The 20,963-nt window shown below is 36.5% G+C and overlaps 1 protein-coding gene and 4 pseudogenes across 1 annotated transcript; 2 read left to right on the top strand and 3 right to left on the bottom strand.

Annotated features, from left to right (window-relative positions):
- Positions 1-669: 669 nt before the first annotated feature.
- LOC130702690 (putative sodium-coupled neutral amino acid transporter 10) lies at positions 670-5,129 on the bottom strand (annotated as a pseudogene).
- A 26-nt stretch (positions 5,130-5,155) lies between these two features.
- LOC130702694 (J domain-containing protein-like) lies at positions 5,156-5,558 on the top strand (annotated as a pseudogene).
- A 3,071-nt stretch (positions 5,559-8,629) lies between these two features.
- On the bottom strand, positions 8,630-14,732 carry LOC130702689 (putative sodium-coupled neutral amino acid transporter 10; annotated as a pseudogene).
- Positions 14,733-15,852: 1,120 nt separating this feature from the next.
- On the bottom strand, positions 15,853-17,834 carry LOC130702687 (putative sodium-coupled neutral amino acid transporter 10; annotated as a pseudogene).
- Positions 17,835-19,987: 2,153 nt separating this feature from the next.
- Positions 19,988-20,830, top strand: LOC130702693 (J domain-containing protein-like). Its single transcript, XM_057524317.1, has 4 exons — positions 19,988-20,124; positions 20,198-20,296; positions 20,364-20,480; positions 20,563-20,830. The coding sequence occupies exons 1-4, from the start codon at positions 20,047-20,049 to the stop codon at positions 20,725-20,727; spliced, it is 459 nt and encodes a 152-aa protein (XP_057380300.1). The 5' UTR covers positions 19,988-20,046; the 3' UTR covers positions 20,728-20,830.
- Positions 20,831-20,963: the final 133 nt, after the last annotated feature.

Here is a 20,963-nt window from a genome sequence, read left to right as displayed (position 1 = left end):
ATTCATATAGCGAGCTGCACTTTCTTGTATGACCATCAAATAACATATATATACTATATATATATATATTTATTTATATATATGCGTGGGGTGCACTGGCGGCGGCAAAGGGAAGTTTATCAAATGTATGGCAGCAGCCCACGGCAGCCGCAGAATTATATCCGCAAAGGCACGTGATTATCATCGACATAAATCATCAAAACCAAGGCACACGGTCATAATGCACATGCAATAAATCAAAGAAACATGAAGGACGACACGGTGTAATTATTTCAAAACAATAAACGTCTTGTTTTCGCTTTTCTTCGTTCTTCCTTCAGTCGGCTGTTATTTCCGTTTTTAGGTCGGAACTTGACAGTTCCAGTCGAACCATTGCTTAAAAGAAAAAGAAAGAAAACAGCCAAACAACCGAGAACACGTGATGCAGAAGAAACAATCAAATTTTCACTGGTGCGCTGCGGGAAGTGTGTTTGTTATAGAGATAAGAGCTGCCTGAATGATAATCAATCCTTTGGGACGTTCGAAACAAGTGAAAGACACTCGAACTCGGTGTAGCACTCGTCAAAGTTATTTTTTTTTTAATACCGACTGCTCTATCCCCTCCCCCCTCCAAGACGAAGTACAAAATGATACAATTCACTGTGTCACTATAGCCGAGTGTTTACGCATTCACTTATTGATCAAAGTTTTCATTTTTGTAACGCAACGATCAACGAATTTGGCCGATCCAAATCCACCGAAAAATCCGATCCATCGTCTCACAATCTTGTTCTTTCGCAAACTGTTCAGCGGAGCCTTTAAGCCAACGCTTCTATCACGTAATGCGGACGCATTTTGGATTGCAGTTGGCGCCAAAACGGTCAACCATCTACCGGACGTTTGACGCAAAAACCCAAGTTCACTGAAAAGTTGAACTAGAAGTTGATGCCATAATGGACATGGGCGTGAGGTTAACATTGAAAAATTAAATTAAGTTTTATTATGTTTTGGTTTCAGATTTTGTATTTAGAATTCCCGAAGTGCAATTGGACGATTAATCCTTTTACTTTTTTAGATACTAGACAAATAAGCACAATACATAATACGAAGTACGAATATGAAAGATCCTTACATCCAGACCCTACATGACAGTGGCTTACATTCCCTATGCCTACATCAGGATAAGGATGAACACTCGCGCGTTAGAATTGGAATATAATCCTAATGATAGTATTGAATAAGAATAAAAAAGCGAAACGAAAAACACAACAACTTAAACGATAATCTGGGAATGAAATCCCAAAACGAATGCTGACCTATTGAAGCTAAAAGGTTCATTGAATGATTTATCACCAAGTCTATTGAAGTTGTCCATCATGACTACTGCTGGCGATGACTGAGGCAACGGAAGGTCAAATTTGGCTTCGATTTCCCTTAAACTAGGCGGAATGATGACCTCAGCGTGAGTTTCCGAGTATTCTTCCTCTGCATAAATATTGGCAGCGGTGCCCAAAAGAAGAATAATCAATCCGCACACGAACAGTACCTAACGCACGGAGAATTCTTTAGTTATTGCGAGTGACAAAATTCTTCGAAGACCCACTTTGGCAATCCAGCGTTCACCAGAAGTCGATGGGACAACTTGCAGATAAATCCACGCAGGCGCAACACAACAAACTGCCGTTCCTGAAGTGGCACCCACCAGACCTAAAACGAACTCGACATTCGGAATGCAGATACCAACAGACACCAATCGACATTTATATTTTCTTTTTCATCTTATTGTACTAGATTTCAATAAACTTTACCTATTATTAAGGTTGCCGTGACGATTATGAATGTCAGGATTTTGAAACGGAAATCCGAAAGTGAGCCGGTTGTTCCTCCTGACATCCCGCCACTAGTTTCAGACGTCTGAAGGGATTCCTCAACTTAAAAAACAAACAAAAGCAAACACTTTGGCATAACGATTACATCATCAATGAATTAACGCTTTACCTTTCCATACACTAATGAATGAAAGCTTGTCCTGCAGGGCAAAACACACGACGGAAAGCTCAAGATAATCGATAGCAGGAATCCCACTTTCATAAGGTCAGTTACAAAAGACGGCGCAAAACTTATGAGGATATTGCCTAGTCGAGACAAAATATGACCCAATGAAATTCGTCAGATTTTCCTAGGCAAAAAGTTTACAATATGTTGACTTGCCAGTAAAATGCGTATCCGCAAAGGCTAGGTAGCCAGCTATTCCTACCCCCATGTACATAAAAGTGCACAAATCAATGGCTGTCGATATTACTCGATCCATTGCTTTTAGGGAAGGTTCTGGTATACTTCGACACCTGCCTATGCATTTAAAAAGCTGATCATTAAATCTGGCATTCTCCTTGTCAATTTAAATATTTCCACTCACGTTTGGCATCATAAAGCCATGGAAAATATCGGTACGCATTGGAGTACACCCCCTATTTTCCATACTTCAATATTTGAAGACATTCCTTCGGTTAGGCCCTGGACACCAGCCTCAAAGAAGGACTGAAAAAGAAAAAAAAATCTGTCATAACTGCACTGTTATTTTGGTAGCATACTTCATGTAGAAGGATGCATAAAACATAATTAAGGGCAGGGAATCATGTACATGCTTTCAAAACCAATAACATGTACTACATAGCCACAGAAACTGTTGACACTACATCCAATGTTTCAATATCTCTCAAGAGGCACAGAGGTATATGATGAACATGCTATTTCCTGTGTATGATTAAGTTATATATTTTAGAACCTTATGGAAATAATATCACTGGCATCCAGTAGAGAGCTTACCTGCCATAAGAATAAGTATTCGTGCTGACTGCAAGGAGTAATTTACACCTATTTTGATTAATATTTCTGGACCGAGATCGCCAAGTACAACCAGATAGGCAATGCAGCAGCCCAGATAATGGCTATTTCCTCATTTCGCCCTTAGATTTTTATATGTTAAGGAAATGCTTAAATATTCGGCAGAGATAGGAGTTTCGGTTTGACAGTTTTTATTTTAATTATTGAAAAAATAGCCAAAAAGGTTGCGCTAAGCACTTGACTGACATACTAGTATCCTCCAGACCTGCCCCGATGGAGATCATATTGCTGTACTATATGATCCCCATCTCGCATCAGCTGATAGCTCTTACATCTCTATTCAGTTCTGCATTGGAATGGGGGGCCAATGATTGGTGGACCAATCATTGTGGGTGCCATCATCATCATACCAACGCTTGACGTTTCGAGTTGTAATTGCTTACAGACTCTTGGTACTAGTTCCCAACATTGGGAGGGTACCATACCCAGTCATTGTTCAAGTGCCGCTACGTTAAAGATGTTCACGCAACTATTATATACCGTGAATGACGACCCCAAACCATGTTGATAACGCTAGCGGGCATTTTCCGTCTTAAACTAATTCTCATTTAAATTCAGTGAAACTATTGCACAATGTAATAAATGAACTGTATTCAGAAAATAGTGATAAACAACATCCAAGGTAATTATAAACAAAACACTTGAGTAAATGTTTAAAATTTTCAATTATTATGTAGCACTCACGAATTAGGGCGTGGCATCACGCACCGTTAATGACATGCAAGAATACTCCATATCACCTTGCGGCCGATTTTGGCACTAGTGCATTCATGCATTGGCTTGGTGCTATTCTAGTTGTGAAGGGAAAGTAAGTTAAAGCTAATGTAGGTTTGTCATTATTTATTTTTTGCATTCATATCCAAACGTATAAGTAGCCCTGCATGCAGCTCATCGCGTCTGTTGGGCCATAATACTTTAACAATCACGGTTTCTAAATTTTCGCTTTGGAAAACAATGACCTTATGCCACATTCCCAGGACTTATCAAGTCTAGTTGATAATGGTTGTTCGTAATTACAATCCATTCAGTTGTCACCATGAATATTCCACAAAGGATTTTTTGAACGTTAGTTACCTTTTGGGTTATGCGTTAAAGATTGAGTCTACATGTTCAGGTATAATACATATGCATATGCATGCAAGTATATACATAAAATACATATGCAAACGTTGAATAATCAAAGAAGTTTGATGTTTCACGCTAGCGCTGTAGCGTACTGGCGCGCTAGTAATGGTTTCGATTCGCACACACATTTATTTCATATTTTAGATTACTCCAAAAGTATAAACTCTACGTAAAGACAAATTCCATTTTCATGTTCCTTGAGTAATTTTTAATCAGAATCATCTATAGTTATCTAGATTCAATGCTATTATTTTTTAATAGGAAAAAATTTTAAGCCCGACAATATAAGCGCGGGCTTATTTTTTAACCCAACTTTACCGTTTTTTACGTTTTATTAAAAAACTTTGAGTCCCACGAGAACACAATCCTCACAATCGTGATCTCCGTTCAATTCTGCATCGAAACCATGTATTTAAAGCGAAATCTAACATTTTGTCAAAATTGCTAAGAGAGAAGGCTATAGCCTTCTCACTTTTGTCAAAATCGGAAAAAATCGAAATCTCTCGGAATGCGATGAAAATCCCACAGTATAACCCTATTTTAACGCGGATTCAGAAAAAACCATTTGTTTTATTTTCAAGTAAGCCGTTTTTGAAATAATCGTAATTTAAAGATAAAGTCGGGCTTATTTTTTTAATCGGGCTTATTTTTTTAAACCCAACTTCCCCGTTTTTTACGTTTTATTAAAACACTATGAGTTCCACGAGAAAACAACCCTCATATTCGTGATGCCCGTTCAATTCTGCATCGAAACCACGTATTTAAAGCGAAATCTAAAATTTTGCCAAAATTGCAAAAGTGAGAAGGCCTTCTCGCTTTCCACTTTTCCTCAAATCCTAGATTTCATTAAAAATACAGTATTCCGATGCGAAATTGATCGCTGATCATGAAAATGGGGTATGTTTTTATATCAGACTTCTATTTTTTGAATTAACCCGTAAAAAAAACAGAAAGTCGGGCTTATTAAGTCGGGCTTATTTAGTCGGGCTTAAAAATTTTTTCGGTCAGTGTATAGACAATTAACTAGAAATGTGACCGGTAGATGGCGATAGAAGTCAAACAGAAAAAAAAACCAATATTTTATATTTTTATTTGGGTAAAACGGATTGCCGTATTGCCATATGTACTCTTGTTTTTGGTTAACGATATGGATGCAATTACATTCAATGAGCGATGCCTGGAAGATGACTACTACTACACATTAGGTTGCGATGATTCCTCCAGTGTAAGTTTCGGTCAGATTTGTGCTGTTTGTTCTTTTTTTTTAGTTCTTTATATTCACTTCATACATAAATAGGTTGACCAAATATTAACCTAATACAAACACAGAGTATTACGTTGTCATCCTGATAAGAATCCATATGACAAGTCCACTACTCAGTTTCAAAAACTTCAGGTAAATAGATTTTGCACATTAACCAAGTAATGTGATAGATACAGTTAATTTCTGGTCATTCCAACAGGAAGCTAAGGAGGTGCTCTGTGACCCAGAAAAGCGAAATGATTATGACAGATGGAAAACAAGTGGAATAACAATTTCACACAAGCAATGGATTGTCATAAATAAACGATCTACTGCCGTAAGTATTATATGTGCAACATCAGGATGTCTTTCTATGTAGGTTTAAAGTAAAATAGATTGAAATATTAAAATTAACACAGGTTCTCCACTGGGCCATACCAAAACATGAACAAAAAATGCTACAGGCAAGATAGAAACGTTCGTCAAACAAGGTAAATGCAAATTTTTCGTTCTGTACATTAATGCCATAAAGCATTTATTTTAGGACTTTGAATACCAGCAATCCTTGTAAGAATGGAATTTTGACATTAATTTCATTGCAGAAACAATACGGAATGTATTTGCAACAGGTATTTCTTGTGAAACGAAAAAAAACTTTTTTTTTATTGATTTCAGATTTGCTGATAAAATTATATTGTTCCCTTACAAAAAACTGTATGTGCAATTGCCAAGATTTCGTTCTCAATAATAAGCTAATATTTTTTAAACAGAAGAGTCAGAAGGGGTGAAATTGTTAAATGGTAATTATGGCCAACAGATATTGATTAATGCTTTTTAGTTTGTGGTTCCGAACTGAATGACAATTTCTATTTATACAATACTTTTTACTGCAACCTTTATATTTCGTTCACGTCTGGAAATGAGACGACCGAAACAAGGAGCCGAGGGCGTAAATGTCCCAAAGACTGTTCAAGAAAGTCACACACAAAAGGTAAACACTTGACAAACAATATTAATAATATAAGAAATGCGTTCATACGAAATCCAACCAAATTCCCTTAACGCAAACTTACAACACGAGAATAACCTTACATAAATCCAGAACAAAACCACACAAGAAATGTGAAGAGCACTTGTCAAATATAACCGTTCACGATCAAGCTACGCGAAAAAGAGAGGGATTGCCAGCTTAGACAGCTGACACTTCCGGCAAGCGCCATCTGGCGTTCATTACAACAACATTTAGAAAAGTATATAGATAATAATAGGATGCCATCTGGCGCTGGAAATCAAGACTACTGTTTTTCTAACTTATCAATAATAACAACATGAGCATTACAAGAAGAGGAAACACGTCACCTAGTGCTGAACTTTAGAACTACTTATTTCTATTTGGGACTAATCGTTACACGCCATCTCCTCCTCCCCCGGAGGTTTGAGATGTCGAAGCAATTGTATTTCTTTGATTAGTGCTTAAGTCTAACTTAATTGGCCATAATGAAAAGAAAAATTGGAAAATCTTAATCGTTATCCCACACAAAAAAAAAAAAAAAACAAGCAAAAAAAAACAAAAAAAAACAAAAATCAGTACGATTGACACGAAACACCATTATTTTAAAGTACTATTCTGGTGTCATTTCTGTCAACAAGGTAAATAGGTTTCTTGTACATGTTTTCTGAAAACGTAATTGTGTTAATTATTTTTTTTTTTTTTAGTCTTTTAGTTCATTAAAGGGACATACTATGTCTGAACAATGTAGATGTGAAGATACTAAGAGGAACGAGGAGTTAGGCAAGATAGGTACGTTGTTCGTCAACTAGGTAAATGCATGTTTTTTTTTATTTTTCAAAATGATTTGGCTAATATTCTATGAAAAAAGGCATGGTGTTTAGTAGGAAATCCATTTTGAAAAGATGGCAATGTCTTAACGATACAGCAACAGCGCCAAAGAATCTCTCATTTGCATCAGAACGTGGATCGCTACACTTTCAGTTGATCGTATTTGTTTCTGCTATAATATTCATGAGCGTTTATTCGATCATTCTAAACTATGACATGTGTTTTCTTTTGTTGTTTCAAATATTTTAACCTGTCCATCGTCTGCCTAGATGAAGCTTTCTCATCGTAAACATTTTTTTTTTTCAGAAAATGAGTCTTCTGGAAGAAGAACTTTTGCCACCGAACGATTTGACATCAAACAAATGAATGTATACTTGTGAGTATTGACCAAACAGATGTCGCGGTTCTTCATTAATCATCAGTCTCATATTTAATGTGTTCGAAAAAGAAAAACTTCAAATAGTTGGAAAAATGCCAACGTTAAAGACTGTATTGGATGGTGACGTGACGTGACGTGACGTTACGGCCATCATAACAGTTCCGACATTTGTGTCACATGGGGAAGAGAAACATTTTGACCCGTAATGATGCATCACTCGTGTCAGTTGCACTAAAACCCTATAATCTTTTTTTTTCTTAAAATCTTTTTAAACATACTGAATAGTAAAAAATGTCATTGAAAATATTATCCTCTATTTCTGCGGCTCGAAAAATCTTTTCTCGTCCTGCGAATGGTATTATTTTAAAATTAATTACACACCTGATTGTTACATTGAGTTAATTGTATTTTTTTTCTGTATCACGATACGGCGATTTTTTTTCCTACTTCGTCTTACGCAACTATCTTCAGCTACACAATCATGGCAAATGACTGTCAATGGCATTAACAACCCATGATTACTTTGTAATTTTTGTATTATTAATTATTAGGAAACATTTATACATCACACACATTTTATTACAACTGACACATTTACATAATTGACACCAGAAACATACACACACACATGACACCAATTACACTTTCTGCAACTATTGGGTATTAAACCCTAATATTCGGCATAGCTTGCCGATACTCAACCATTGAGCTATAGTCACATATAATTTCAGTCTCGTATACCTTGAGTCAACGCACGATCATTTTGTATAGTCAATGTTTTCTTCTTGCTATGCTATTTGCCAGTCTGATCAGCGACTGTATAACTATCATAGCTTATTTGTAAAGCGTCTGGCTGCGGGTATCAACATACTAAGGTTGAAACCCAGTTCGATGCTCAACCTTGGACTAAATTCACACATGAATTCTCTCTTCTATAGCTTGAGTCATAATATTATTATATAGTCAATGTATCTCATCTCGATATGCTATTTGTTAGTCTCCTTTCTTATGGTGTAAATACCGCAGATTATACGTAGAAAGTCCGCTTTTGACTTCAGTAATTGCTCACACAGGAATAACACAGTTTTGCACACACAATCAGATTGGTTGAGCACCAAACTGATCTTGGTACTTTTATCTCGATGGTTTTCACCTGTTTCACTTCACGTTGAGGGGAAGCACACGTGCACTGTGGGAGCTTGTGGTAGTTCTCTCTATGGATTAATGCAACGGTTTATTTGTATCTGGACTGCTGGAACTGCCGATTGCACAACCGCCAGACTAATATTTGAAATTGCTAATTCTTCAATCGCGGCTGTTACATCATTATTGGATCCCAATTCTTCGTTTTTTTTTCTCCTGAAAATGAACGAAAACCAGTAAATAAAAGATCTATGTAGTAGATCAAATTGTCCTAATGATAGTATTGAATAAGAATAAAAAAGCGAGACGAAAAACACAACAACTTAAACGATAATCTGGGAATGAAATCCCAAACCGAATGCTGACCTATTGAAGCTAAGAGGATCATTGAAGGAATTATCACCAAGTCTGTTGAAGTTGTCCATCATGACTACTGCTGGCGATGACTGAGGCAACGGAAGGTCAAATTTGGCTTCGATTTCCCTTAAACTAGGCGGAATGATGACCTCAGCGCGAGTTTCCGAGTATTCTTCCTCTGCATAAATATTGGCAGCGGTGCCCAAAAGAAGAATAATCAATCCGCACACGAACAGTACCTAACGCACGGAGAATTCTTTAGTTATTGCGAGTGACAAAATTCTTCGAAGACCCACTTTGGCAATCCAGCGTTCACCAGAAGTCGATGGGACAACTTGCAGATAAATCCACGCAGGCGCAACACAACAAACTGCCGTTCCTGAAGTGGCACCCACCAGACCTAAAACGAACTCGACATTCGGAATGCAGATACCAACAGACACCAATCGACATTTATATTTTCTTTTTCATCTTATTGTACTAGATTTCAATAAACTTTACCTATTATTAAGGTTGCCGTGACGATTATGAATGTCAGGATTTTGAAACGGAAATCCGAAAGTGAGCCGGTTGTTCCTCCTGACATCCCGCCACTAGTTTCAGACGTCTGAAGGGATTCCTCAACTTAAAAAACAAACAAAAGCAAACACTTTGGCATAACGATTACATCATCAATGAATTAACGCTTTACCTTTCCATACACTAATGAATGAAAGCTTGTCCTGCAGGGCAAAACACACGACGGAAAGCTCAAGATAATCGATAGCAGGAATCCCACTTTCATAAGGTCAGTTACAAAAGACGGCGCAAAACTTATGAGGATATTGCCTAGTCGAGACAAAATATGACCCAATGAAATTCGTCAGATTTTCCTAGGCAAAAAGTTTACAATATGTTGACTTGCCAGTAAAATGCGTATCCGCAAAGGCTAGGTAGCCAGCTATTCCTACCCCCATGTACATAAAAGTGCACAAATCAATGGCTGTCGATATTACTCGATCCATTGCTTTTAGGGAAGGTTCTGGTATACTTCGAACACCTGCCTATGCATTTAAAAAGCTGATCATTAAATCTGGCATTCTCCTTGTCAATTTAAATATTTCCACTCACGTTTGGCATCATAAAGCCATGGAAAATATCGGTACGCATTGGAGTACACCCCCCATTTTCCATACTTCAATATTTGAAGACATTCCTTCGGTTAGGCCCTGGACACCAGCCTCAAAGAAGGACTGAAAAAGAAAAAAAAATCTGTCATAACTGCACTGTTATTTTGGTAGCATACTTCATGTAGAAGGATGCATAAAACATAATTAAGGGCAGGGAATCATGTACATGCTTTCAAAACCAATAACATGTAATACATAGACACAGAAACTGTTGACACTACATCCAATGTTTCAATATCTCTCAAGAGGCACAGAGGTATATGATGAACATGCCATTTCCTGTATGATTAAGTTATATATTTTAGAACCTTATGGAAATAATATCACTGGCATCCAGTAGAGAGCTTACCTGCCATAAGAATAAGTATTCGTGCTGACTGCAAGGAGTAATTTACACCTATTTTGATTAATATTTCTGGACCGAGATCGCCAAGTACAACCAGATAGGCAATGCAGCAGCCCAGATAATGGCTATTTCCTCATTTCGCCCTTAGATTTTTATATGTTAAGGAAATGCTTAAATATTCGGCAGAGATAGGAGTTTCGGTTTGACAGTTTTTATTTTAATTATTGAAAAAATAGCCAAAAAGGTTGCGCTAAGCACTTGACTGACATACTAGTATCCTCCAGACCTGCCCCGATGGAGATCATATTGCTGTACTATATGATCCCCATCTCTCATCAGCTGATAGCTCTTACATCTCTATTCAGTTCTGCATTGGAATGGGGGCCCAATGATTGGTGGACCAATCATTGTGGGTGCCATCATCATCATACCAACGCTTGACGTTTCGAGTTGTAATTGCTTACAGACTCTTGGTACTAGTTCCCAACATTGGGAGGGTACCATACCCAGTCATTGTTCAAGTGCCGCTACGTTAAAGATGTTCACGCAACTATTATATACCGTGAATGACGACCCCAAACCATGTTGATAACGCTAGCGGGCATTTTCCGTCTTAAACTAATTCTCATTTAAATTCAGTGAAACTATTGCACAATGTAATAAATGAACTGTATTCAGAAAATAGTGATAAACAACATCCAAGGTAATTATAAACAAAACACTTGAGTAAATGTTTAAAATTTTCAATTATTATGTAGCACTCACGAATTAGGGCGTGGCATCACGCACCGTTAATGACATGCAAGAATACTCCATATCACCTTGCGGCCGATTTTGGCACTAGTGCATTCATGCATTGGCTTGGTGCTATTCTAGTTGTGAAGGGAAAGTAAGTTAAAGCTAATGTAGGTTTGTCATTATTTATTTTTTGCATTCATATCCAAACGTATAAGTAGCCCTGCATGCAGCTCATCGCGTCTGTTGGGCCATAATACTTTAACAATCACGGTTTCTAAATTTCCGCTTTGGAAAACAATGACCTTATGCCACATTCCCAGGACTTATCAAGTCTAGTTGATAATGGTTGTTCGTAATTACAATCCATTCAGTTGTCACCATGAATATTCCACAAAGGATTTTTTGAACGTTAGTTACCTTTTGGGTTATGCGTTAAAGATTGAGTCTACATGTTCAGGTATAATACATATGCATATGCATGCAAGTATATACATAAAATACATATGCAAACGTTGAATAATCAAAGAAGTTTGATGTTTCACGCTAGCGCTGTAGCGTACTGGCGCGCTAGTAATGGTTTCGATTCGCACACACATTTATTTCATATTTTAGATTACTCCAAAAGTATAAACTCTACGTAAAGACAAATTCCATTTTCATGTTCCTTGAGTAATTTTTAATCAGAATCATCTATAGTTATCTAGATTCAATGCTATTATTTTTTAATAGGAAAAAATTTTAAGCCCGACAATATAAGCGCGGGCTTATTTTTTAACCCAACTTTACCGTTTTTTACGTTTTATTAAAAAACTTTGAGTCCCACGAGAACACAATCCTCACAATCGTGATCTCCGTTCAATTCTGCATCGAAACCATGTATTTAAAGCGAAATCTAACATTTTGTCAAAATTGCTAAGAGAGAAGGCTATAGCCTTCTCACTTTTGTCAAAATCGGAAAAAATCGAAATCTCTCGGAATGCGATGAAAATCCCACAGTATAACCCTATTTTAACGCGGATTCAGAAAAAACCATTTGTTTTATTTTCAAGTAAGCCGTTTTTGAAATAATCGTAATTTAAAGATAAAGTCGGGCTTATTTTTCGGGCTTATTTTTTTAAACCCAACTTCCCCGTTTTTTACGTTTTATTAAAACACTATGAGTTCCACGAGAAAACAACCCTCATATTCGTGATGCCCGTTCAATTCTGCATCGAAACCACGTATTTAAAGCGAAATCTAAAATTTTGCCAAAATTGCAAAAGTGAGAAGGCCTTCTCGCTTTTCCATTTTTCCTCAAATCCTAGATTTCATTAAAAATACAGTATTCCGATGCGAAATTAATCGCTGATCATGAAAATGGGGTATGTTTTTATATCAGACTTCTATTTTTTGAATTAACCCGTAAAAAAAACAGAAAGTCGGGCTTATTAAGTCGGGCTTATTTAGTCGGGCTTAAAAAAATTTTTCGGTCAGTGTATAGACAATTAACTAGAAATGTGACCGGTAGATGGCGATAGAAGTCAAACAGAAAAAAAACCCAATATTTTTTATTTTTATTTGGGTAAAACGGATTGCCGTATTGCCATAGGTACTCTTGTTTTTGGATAACGATATGGATGCAATTACATTCAATGAGCGATGCCTGGAAGATGACTACTACTACACATTAGGTTGCGATGATTCCTCCAGTGTAAGTTTCGGTCAGATTTGTGCTGTTTGTTCTTTTTTTTTAGTTCTTTATATTCACTTCATACATAAATAGGTTGACCAAATATTAACCTAATACAAACACAGAGTATTACGTTGTCATCCTGATAAGAATCCATATGACAAGTCCACTACTCAGTTTCAAAAACTTCAGGTAAATAGATTTTGCACATTAACCAAGTAATGTGATAGATACAGTTAATTTCTGGTCATTCCAACAGGAAGCTAAGGAGGTGCTCTGTGACCCAGAAAAGCGAAATGATTATGACAGATGGAAAACAAGTGGAATAACAATTTCACACAAGCAATGGATTGTCATAAATAAACGATCTACTGCCGTAAGTATTATATGTGCAACATCAGGATGTCTTTCTATGTAGGTTTAAAGTAAAATAGATTGAAATATTAAAATTAACACAGGTTCTCCACTGGGCCATACCAAAACATGAACAAAAAATGCTACAGGCAAGATAGAAACGTTCGTCAAACAAGGTAAATGCAAATTTTTCGTTCTGTACATTAATGCCATAAAGCATTTATTTTAGGACTTTGAATACCAGCAATCCTTGTAAGAATGGAATTTTGACATTAATTTCATTGCAGAAACAATACGGAATGTATTTGCAACAGGTATTTCTTGTGAAACGAAAAAAAACTTTTTTTTTATTGATTTCAGATTTGCTGATAAAATTATATTGTTCCCTTACAAAAAACTGTATGTGCAATTGCCAAGATTTCGTTCTCAATAATAAGCTAATATTTTTTAAACAGAAGAGTCAGAAGGGGTGAAATTGTTAAATGGTAATTATGGCCAACAGATATTGATTAATTGTGGTTCCGAACTGAATGACAATTTCTATTTATACAATACTTTTTACTGCAACCTTTATATTTCGTTCACGTCTGGAAATGAGACGACCGAAACAAGGAGCCGAGGGCGTAAATGTCCCAAAGACTGTTCAAGAAAGTCACACACAAAAGGTAAACACTTGACAAACAATATTAATAATATAAGAAATGCGTTCATATCCAATAACGCAAACTTACAACACGAGAATATTTTTTATAACAGAAAGCCAGTCAGAAGGGGTGAAATTGTTAAATGGTAATTATGGCCAACAGATATTGATTAATGCTTTTTAGATTGTGGTTCCGAACTGAATATTTTAAAGTACTATTCCGGTGTCATTTCTGTCAACAAGGTAAATAGGTTTCTTGTACATGTTTTCTGAAAACGTAATTGTGTTAATTATTTTTTTTTTTTTGTCTTTTAGTTCATTAAAGGGACATACTATGTCTGAACAATGTAGATGTGAAGATACTAAGAGGAACGAGGAGTTAGGCAAGATAGGTACGTTGTTCGTCAACTAGGTAAATGCATGTTTTTTTTTATTTTTCAAAATGATTTGGCTAATATTCTATGAAAAAAGGCATGGTGTTTAGTAGGAAATCCATTTTGAAAAGATGGCAATGTCTTAACGATACAGCAACAGCGCCAAAGAATCTCTCATTTGCATCAGAACGTGGATCGCTACACTTTCAGTTGATCGTATTTGTTTCTGCTATAATATTCATGAGCGTTTATTCGATCATTCTAAACTATGACATGTGTTTTCTTTTGTTGTTTCAAATATTTTAACCTGTCCATCGTCTGCCTAGATGAAGCTTTCTCATCGTAAACATTTTTTTTTTTCAGAAAATGAGTCTTCTGGAAGAAGAACTTTTGCCACCGAACGATTTGACATCAAACAAATGAATGTATACTTGTGAGTATTGACCAAACAGATGTCGCGGTTCTTCATTAATCATCAGTCTCATATTTAATGTGTTCGAAAAAGAAAAACTTCAAATAGTTGGAAAAATGCCAACGTTAAAGACTGTATTGGATGGTGACGTGACGTGACGTGACGTTACGGCCATCATAACAGTTCCGACATTTGTGTCACATGGGGAAGAGAAACATTTTGACCCGTAATGATGCATCACTCGTGTCAGTTGCACTAAAACCCTATAATCTTTTTTTTTTCTTAAAATCTTTTTAAACATACTGAATAGTAAAAAATGTCATTGAAAATATTATCCTCTATTTCTGCGGCTCGAAAAATCTTTTCTCGTCCTGCGAATGGTATTATTTTAAAATTAATTACACACCTGATTGTTACATTGAGTTAATTGTATTTTTTTCTGTATCACGATACGGCGATTTTTTTCCTACTTCGTCTTACGCAACTATCTTCAGCTACACAATCATGGCAAATGACTGTCAATGGCATTAACAACCCATGATTACTTTGTAATTTTTGTATTATTAATTATTAGGAAACATTTATACATCACACACATTTTATTACAACTGACACATTTACATAATTGACACCAGAAACATACACACACACATGACACCAATTACACTTTCTGCAACTATTGGGTATTAAACCCTAATATTCGGCATAGCTTGCCGATACTCAACCATTGAGCTATAGTCACATATAATTTCAGTCTCGTATACCTTGAGTCAACGCACGATCATTTTGTATAGTCAATGTTTTCTTCTTGCTATGCTATTTGCCAGTCTGATCAGCGACTGTATAACTATCATAGCTTATTTGTAAAGCGTCTGGCTGCGGGTATCAACATACTAAGGTTGAAACCCAGTTCGATGCTCAACCTTGGACTAAATTCACACATGAATTCTCTCTTCTATAGCTTGAGTCATAATATTATTATATAGTCAATGTATCTCATCTCGATATGCTATTTGTTAGTCTCCTTTCTTATGGTGTAAATACCGCAGATTATACGTAGAAAGTCCGCTTTTGACTTCAGTAATTGCTCACACAGGAATAACACAGTTTTGCACACACAATCAGATTGGTTGAGCACCAAACTGATCTTGGTACTTTTATCTCGATTGTTTTCACCTGTTTCACTTCACGTTGAGGGGAAGCACACGTGCACTGTGGGAGCTTGTGGTAGTTCTCTCTATGGATTAATGCAACGGTTTATTTGTATCTGGACTGCTGGAACTGCCGATTGCACAACCGCCAGACTAATATTTGAAATTGCTAATTCTTCAATCGCGGCTGTTACATCATTATTGGATCCCAATTCTTCGTTTTTTTCTCCTGAAAATGAACGAAAACCAGTAAATAAAAGATCTATGTAGTAGATCAAATTGTCCTGATGATAGTATTGAATAAGAATAAAAAAGCGAGACGAAAAACACAACAACTTAAACGATAATCTGGGAATGAAATCCCAAACCGAATGCTGACCTATTGAAGCTAAGAGGATCATTGAAGGAATTATCACCAAGTCTGTTGAAGTTGTCCATCATGACTACTGCTGGCGATGACTGAGGCAACGGAAGGTCAAATTTGGCTTCGATTTCCCTTAAACTAGGCGGAATGATGACCTCAGCGCGAGTTTCCGAGTATTCTTCCTCTGCATAAATATTGGCAGCGGTGCCCAAAAGAAGAATAATCAATCCGCACACGAACAGTACCTAACGCACGGAGAATTCTTTAGTTATTGCGAGTGACAAAATTCTTCGAAGACCCACTTTGGCAATCCAGCGTTCACCAGAAGTCGATGGGACAACTTGCAGATAAATCCACGCAGGCGCAACACAACAAACTGCCGTTCCTGAAGTGGCACCCACCAGACCTAAAACGAACTCGACATTCGGAATGCAGATACCAACAGACACCAATCGACATTTATATTTTCTTTTTCATCTTATTGTACTAGATTTCAATAAACTTTACCTATTATTAAGGTTGCCGTGACGATTATGAATGTCAGGATTTTGAAACGGAAATCCGAAAGTGAGCCGGTTGTTCCTCCTGACATCCCGCCACTAGTTTCAGACGTCTGAAGGGATTCCTCAACTTAAAAAACAAACAAAAGCAAACACTTTGGCATAACGATTACATCATCAATGAATTAACGCTTTACCTTTCCATACACTAATGAATGAAAGCTTGTCCTGCAGGGCAAAACACACGACGGAAAGCTCAAGATAATCGATAGCAGGAATCCCACTTTCATAAGGTCAGTTACAAAAGACGGCGCAAAAATTATGAGGATATTGCCTAGTCGAGACAAAATATGACCCAATGAAATTCGTCAGATTTTCCTAGGCAAAAAGTTTACAATATGTTGACTTGCCAGTAAAATGCGTATCCGCAAAGGCTAGGTAGCCAGCTATTCCTACCCCCATGTACATAAAAGTGCACAAATCAATGGCTGTCGATATTACTCGATCCATTGCTTTTAGGGAAGGTTCTGGTATACTTCGAACACCTGCCTATGCATTTAAAAAGCTGATCATTAAATCTGGCATTCTCCTTGTCAATTTAAATATTTCCACTCACGTTTGGCATCATAAAGCCATGGAAAATATCGGTACGCATTGGAGTACACCCCCATTTTCCATACTTCAATATTTGAAGACATTCCTTCGGTTAGGCCCTGGACACCAGCCTCAAAGAAGGACTGAAAAAGAAAAAAAAATCTGTCATAACTGCACTGTTATTTTGGTAGCATACTTCATGTAGAAGGATGCATAAAACATAATTAAGGGCAGGGAATCATGTACATGCTTTCAAAACCAATAACATGTACTACATAGCCACAGAAACTGTTGACACTACATCCAATGTTTCAATATCTCTCAAGAGGCACAGAGTTATATGATGAACATGCCATTTCCTGTATGATTAAGTTATATATTTTAGAACCTTATGGAAATAATATCACTGGCATCCAGTAGAGAGCTTACCTGCCATAAGAATAAGTATTCGTGCTGACTGCAAGGAGTAATTTACACCTATTTTGATTAATATTTCTGGACCGAGATCGCCAAGTACAACCAGATAGGCAATGCAGCAGCCCAGATAATGGCTATTTCCTCATTTCGCCCTTAGATTTTTATATGTTAAGGAAATGCTTAAATATTCGGCAGAGATAGGAGTTTCGGTTTGACAGTTTTTATTTTAATTATTGAAAAAATAGCCAAAAAGGTTGCGCTAAGCACTTGACTGACATACTAGTATCCTCCAGACCTGCCCCGATGGAGATCATATTGCTGTACTATATGATCCCCATCTCGCATCAGCTGATAGCTCTTACATCTCTATTCAGTTCTGCATTGGAATGGGGGGCCAATGATTGGTGGACCAATCATTGTGGGTGCCATCATCATCATACCAACGCTTGACGTTTCGAGTTGTAATTGCTTACAGACTCTTGGTACTAGTTCCCAACATTGGGAGGGTACCATACCCAGTCATTGTTCAAGTGCCGCTACGTTAAAGATGTTCACGCAACTATTATATACCGTGAATGACGACCCCCAACCATGTTGATAACGCTAGCGGGCATTTTCCGTCTTAAACTAATTCTCATTTAAATTCAGTGAAACTATTGCACAATGTAATAAATGAACTGTATTCAGAAAATAGTGATAAACAACATCCAAGGTAATTATAAACAAAACACTTGAGTAAATGTTTAAAATTTTCAATTATTATGTAGTACTCACGAATTAGGGCGTGGCATCACGCACCGTTAATGACATGCAAGAATACTCCATATCACCTTGCGGCCGATTTTGGCACTAGTGCATTCATGCATTGGCTTGGTGCTATTCTAGTTGTGAAGGGAAAGTAAGTTAAAGCTAATGTAGGTTTGTCATTATTTATTTTTTGCATTCATATCCAAACGTATAAGTAGCCCTGCATGCAGCTCATCGCGTCTGTTGGGCCATAATACTTTAACAATCACGGTTTCTAAATTTCCGCTTTGGAAAACAATGACCTTATGCCACATTCCCAGGACTTATCAAGTCTAGTTGATAATGGTTGTTCGTAATTACAATCCATTCAGTTGTCACCATGAATATTCCACAAAGGATTTTTTGAACGTTAGTTACCTTTTGGGTTATGCGTTAAAGATTGAGTCTACATGTTCAGGTATAATACATATGCATATGCATGCAAGTATATACATAAAATACATATGCAAACGTTGAATAATCAAAGAAGTTTGATGTTTCACGCTAGCGCTGTAGCGTACTGGCGCGCTAGTAATGGTTTCGTTTCGCACACACATTTATTTCATATTTTAGATTACTCCAAAAGTATAAACTCTACGTAAAGACAAATTCCATTTTCATGTTCCTTGAGTAATTTTTAATCAGAATCATCTATAGTTATCTAGATTTAATGCTATTATTTTTTAATAGGAAAAAATTTTAAGCCCGACAATATAAGCGCGGGCTTATTTTTTAACCCAACTTTATCGTTTTTTACGTTTTATTAAAAAACTTTGAGTCCCACGAGAACACAATCCTCACAATCGTGATCTCCGTTCAATTCTGCATCGAAACCATGTATTTAAAGCGAAATCTAACATTTTGTCAAAATTGCTAAGAGAGAAGGCTATAGCCTTCTCACTTTTGTCAAAATCGGAAAAAATCGAAATCTCACGGAATGCGATGAAAATCCCACAGTATAACCCTATTTTAACGCGGATTCAGAAAAAACCATTTGTTTTATTTTCAAGTAAGCCGTTTTTGAAATAATCGTAATTTAAAGATAAAGTCGGGCTTATTTTTTTAAACCCAACTTCCCCGTTTTTTACGTTTTATTAAAACACTATGAGTTCCACGAGAAAAACAACCCTCATATTCGTGATGCCCGTTCAATTCTGCATCGAAACCACGTATTTAAAGCGAAATCTAAAATTTTGCCAAAATTGCAAAAGTGAGAAGGCCTTCTCGCTTTTCCATTTTTCCTCAAATCCTAGATTTCATTAAAAATACAGTATTCCGATGCGAAATTAATCGCTGATCATGAAAATGGGGTATGTTTTTATATCAGACTTCTATTTTTTGAATTAACCCGTAAAAAAACAGAAAGTCGGGCTTATTAAGTCGGGCATATTTAGTCGGGCTTAAAAATTTTTTCGGTCAGTGTATAGACAATTAACTAGAAATGTGACCGGTAGATGGCGATAGAAGTCAAACAGAAAAAAAACCCAATATTTTTTATTTTTATTTGGGTAAAACGGATTGCCGTATTGCCATATGTACTCTTGTTTTTGGTTAACGATATGGATGCAATTACATTCAATGAGCGATGCCTGGAAGATGACTACTACTACACATTAGTTTGCGATGATTCCTCCAGTGTAAGTTTCGGTCAGATTTGTGCTGTTTGTTCTTTTTTTTTTAGTTCTTTATATTCACTTCATACATAAATAGGTTGACCAAATATTAACGGAATACAAACACAGAGTATTACGTTGTCATCCTGATAAGAATCCATATGACAAGTCCACTACTCAGTTTCAAAAACTTCAGGTAAATAGATTCTGCACATTAACCAAGTAATGTGATAGATACAGTTAATTTCTGGTCATTCCAACAGGAAGCTAAGGAGGTGCTCTGTGACCCAGAAAAGCGAAATGATTATGGCAGATGGAAAACAAGTGGAATAACAATTTCATACAAGCAATGGATTGTCATAAATAAACGATCTACTGCCGTAAGTATTATATGTGCAACATCAGGATGTCTTTCTATGTAGGTTTAAAGTAAAATAGATTGAAATATTAAAATTAACACAGGTTCTCCACTGGGCCATACCAAAACATGAACAAAAAATGCTACGATCAAGCAGTAGCAAGTCAGAGATAATAAAACTGAAACAAAGTAAGCTTTCACCTAAAATTGGTTCACAATATTGTTCATACAATTCCATCCTAGAAAAGTTTAGGAACTATGAAATATGAAAAAGAAAATCTTTGAACATCTGAATTTATTTTACTAGTGTATTCAATATTGACTGTTGCAGTTGTGTAATATTAACTCGATGAAAAGCTGAATAAAATATGTGCATATAAAGCAAGCATCTTTCGAACCGTTCGGTCATTAAGTTGAATGCTACTTAAATGGGTTCCAATCGACATTACTTGTGTATTCTCGATCAGGCACTGGCATTTAAAGATGCACTTCTAGTTCTTCAAAT

Source organism: Daphnia carinata, unplaced genomic scaffold (assembly GCF_022539665.2).
Source record: "Daphnia carinata strain CSIRO-1 unplaced genomic scaffold, CSIRO_AGI_Dcar_HiC_V3 NW_026453148.1, whole genome shotgun sequence".
Lineage (NCBI taxonomy): Eukaryota > Metazoa > Arthropoda > Branchiopoda > Diplostraca > Daphniidae > Daphnia > Daphnia carinata.
Note: the sequence above shows the minus strand (reverse complement) of the source record. Positions and strands in the feature narration are given on the sequence as shown.

Excerpts from the sequence above, each read along its gene's own strand:
- LOC130702693 (XM_057524317.1), top strand. The coding sequence starts at position 20,047 with ATGGATGCAATTACATTCAATGAGCGATGCCTGGAAGATGACTACTAC. Across the intron at positions 20,125-20,197 it reads TTTGCGATGATTCCTCCAGT|GTTGACCAAATATTAACGGA; the intron begins GTAAGTTTCGGT and ends ATACATAAATAG. Across the intron at positions 20,297-20,363 it reads CTCAGTTTCAAAAACTTCAG|GAAGCTAAGGAGGTGCTCTG; the intron begins GTAAATAGATTC and ends TCATTCCAACAG.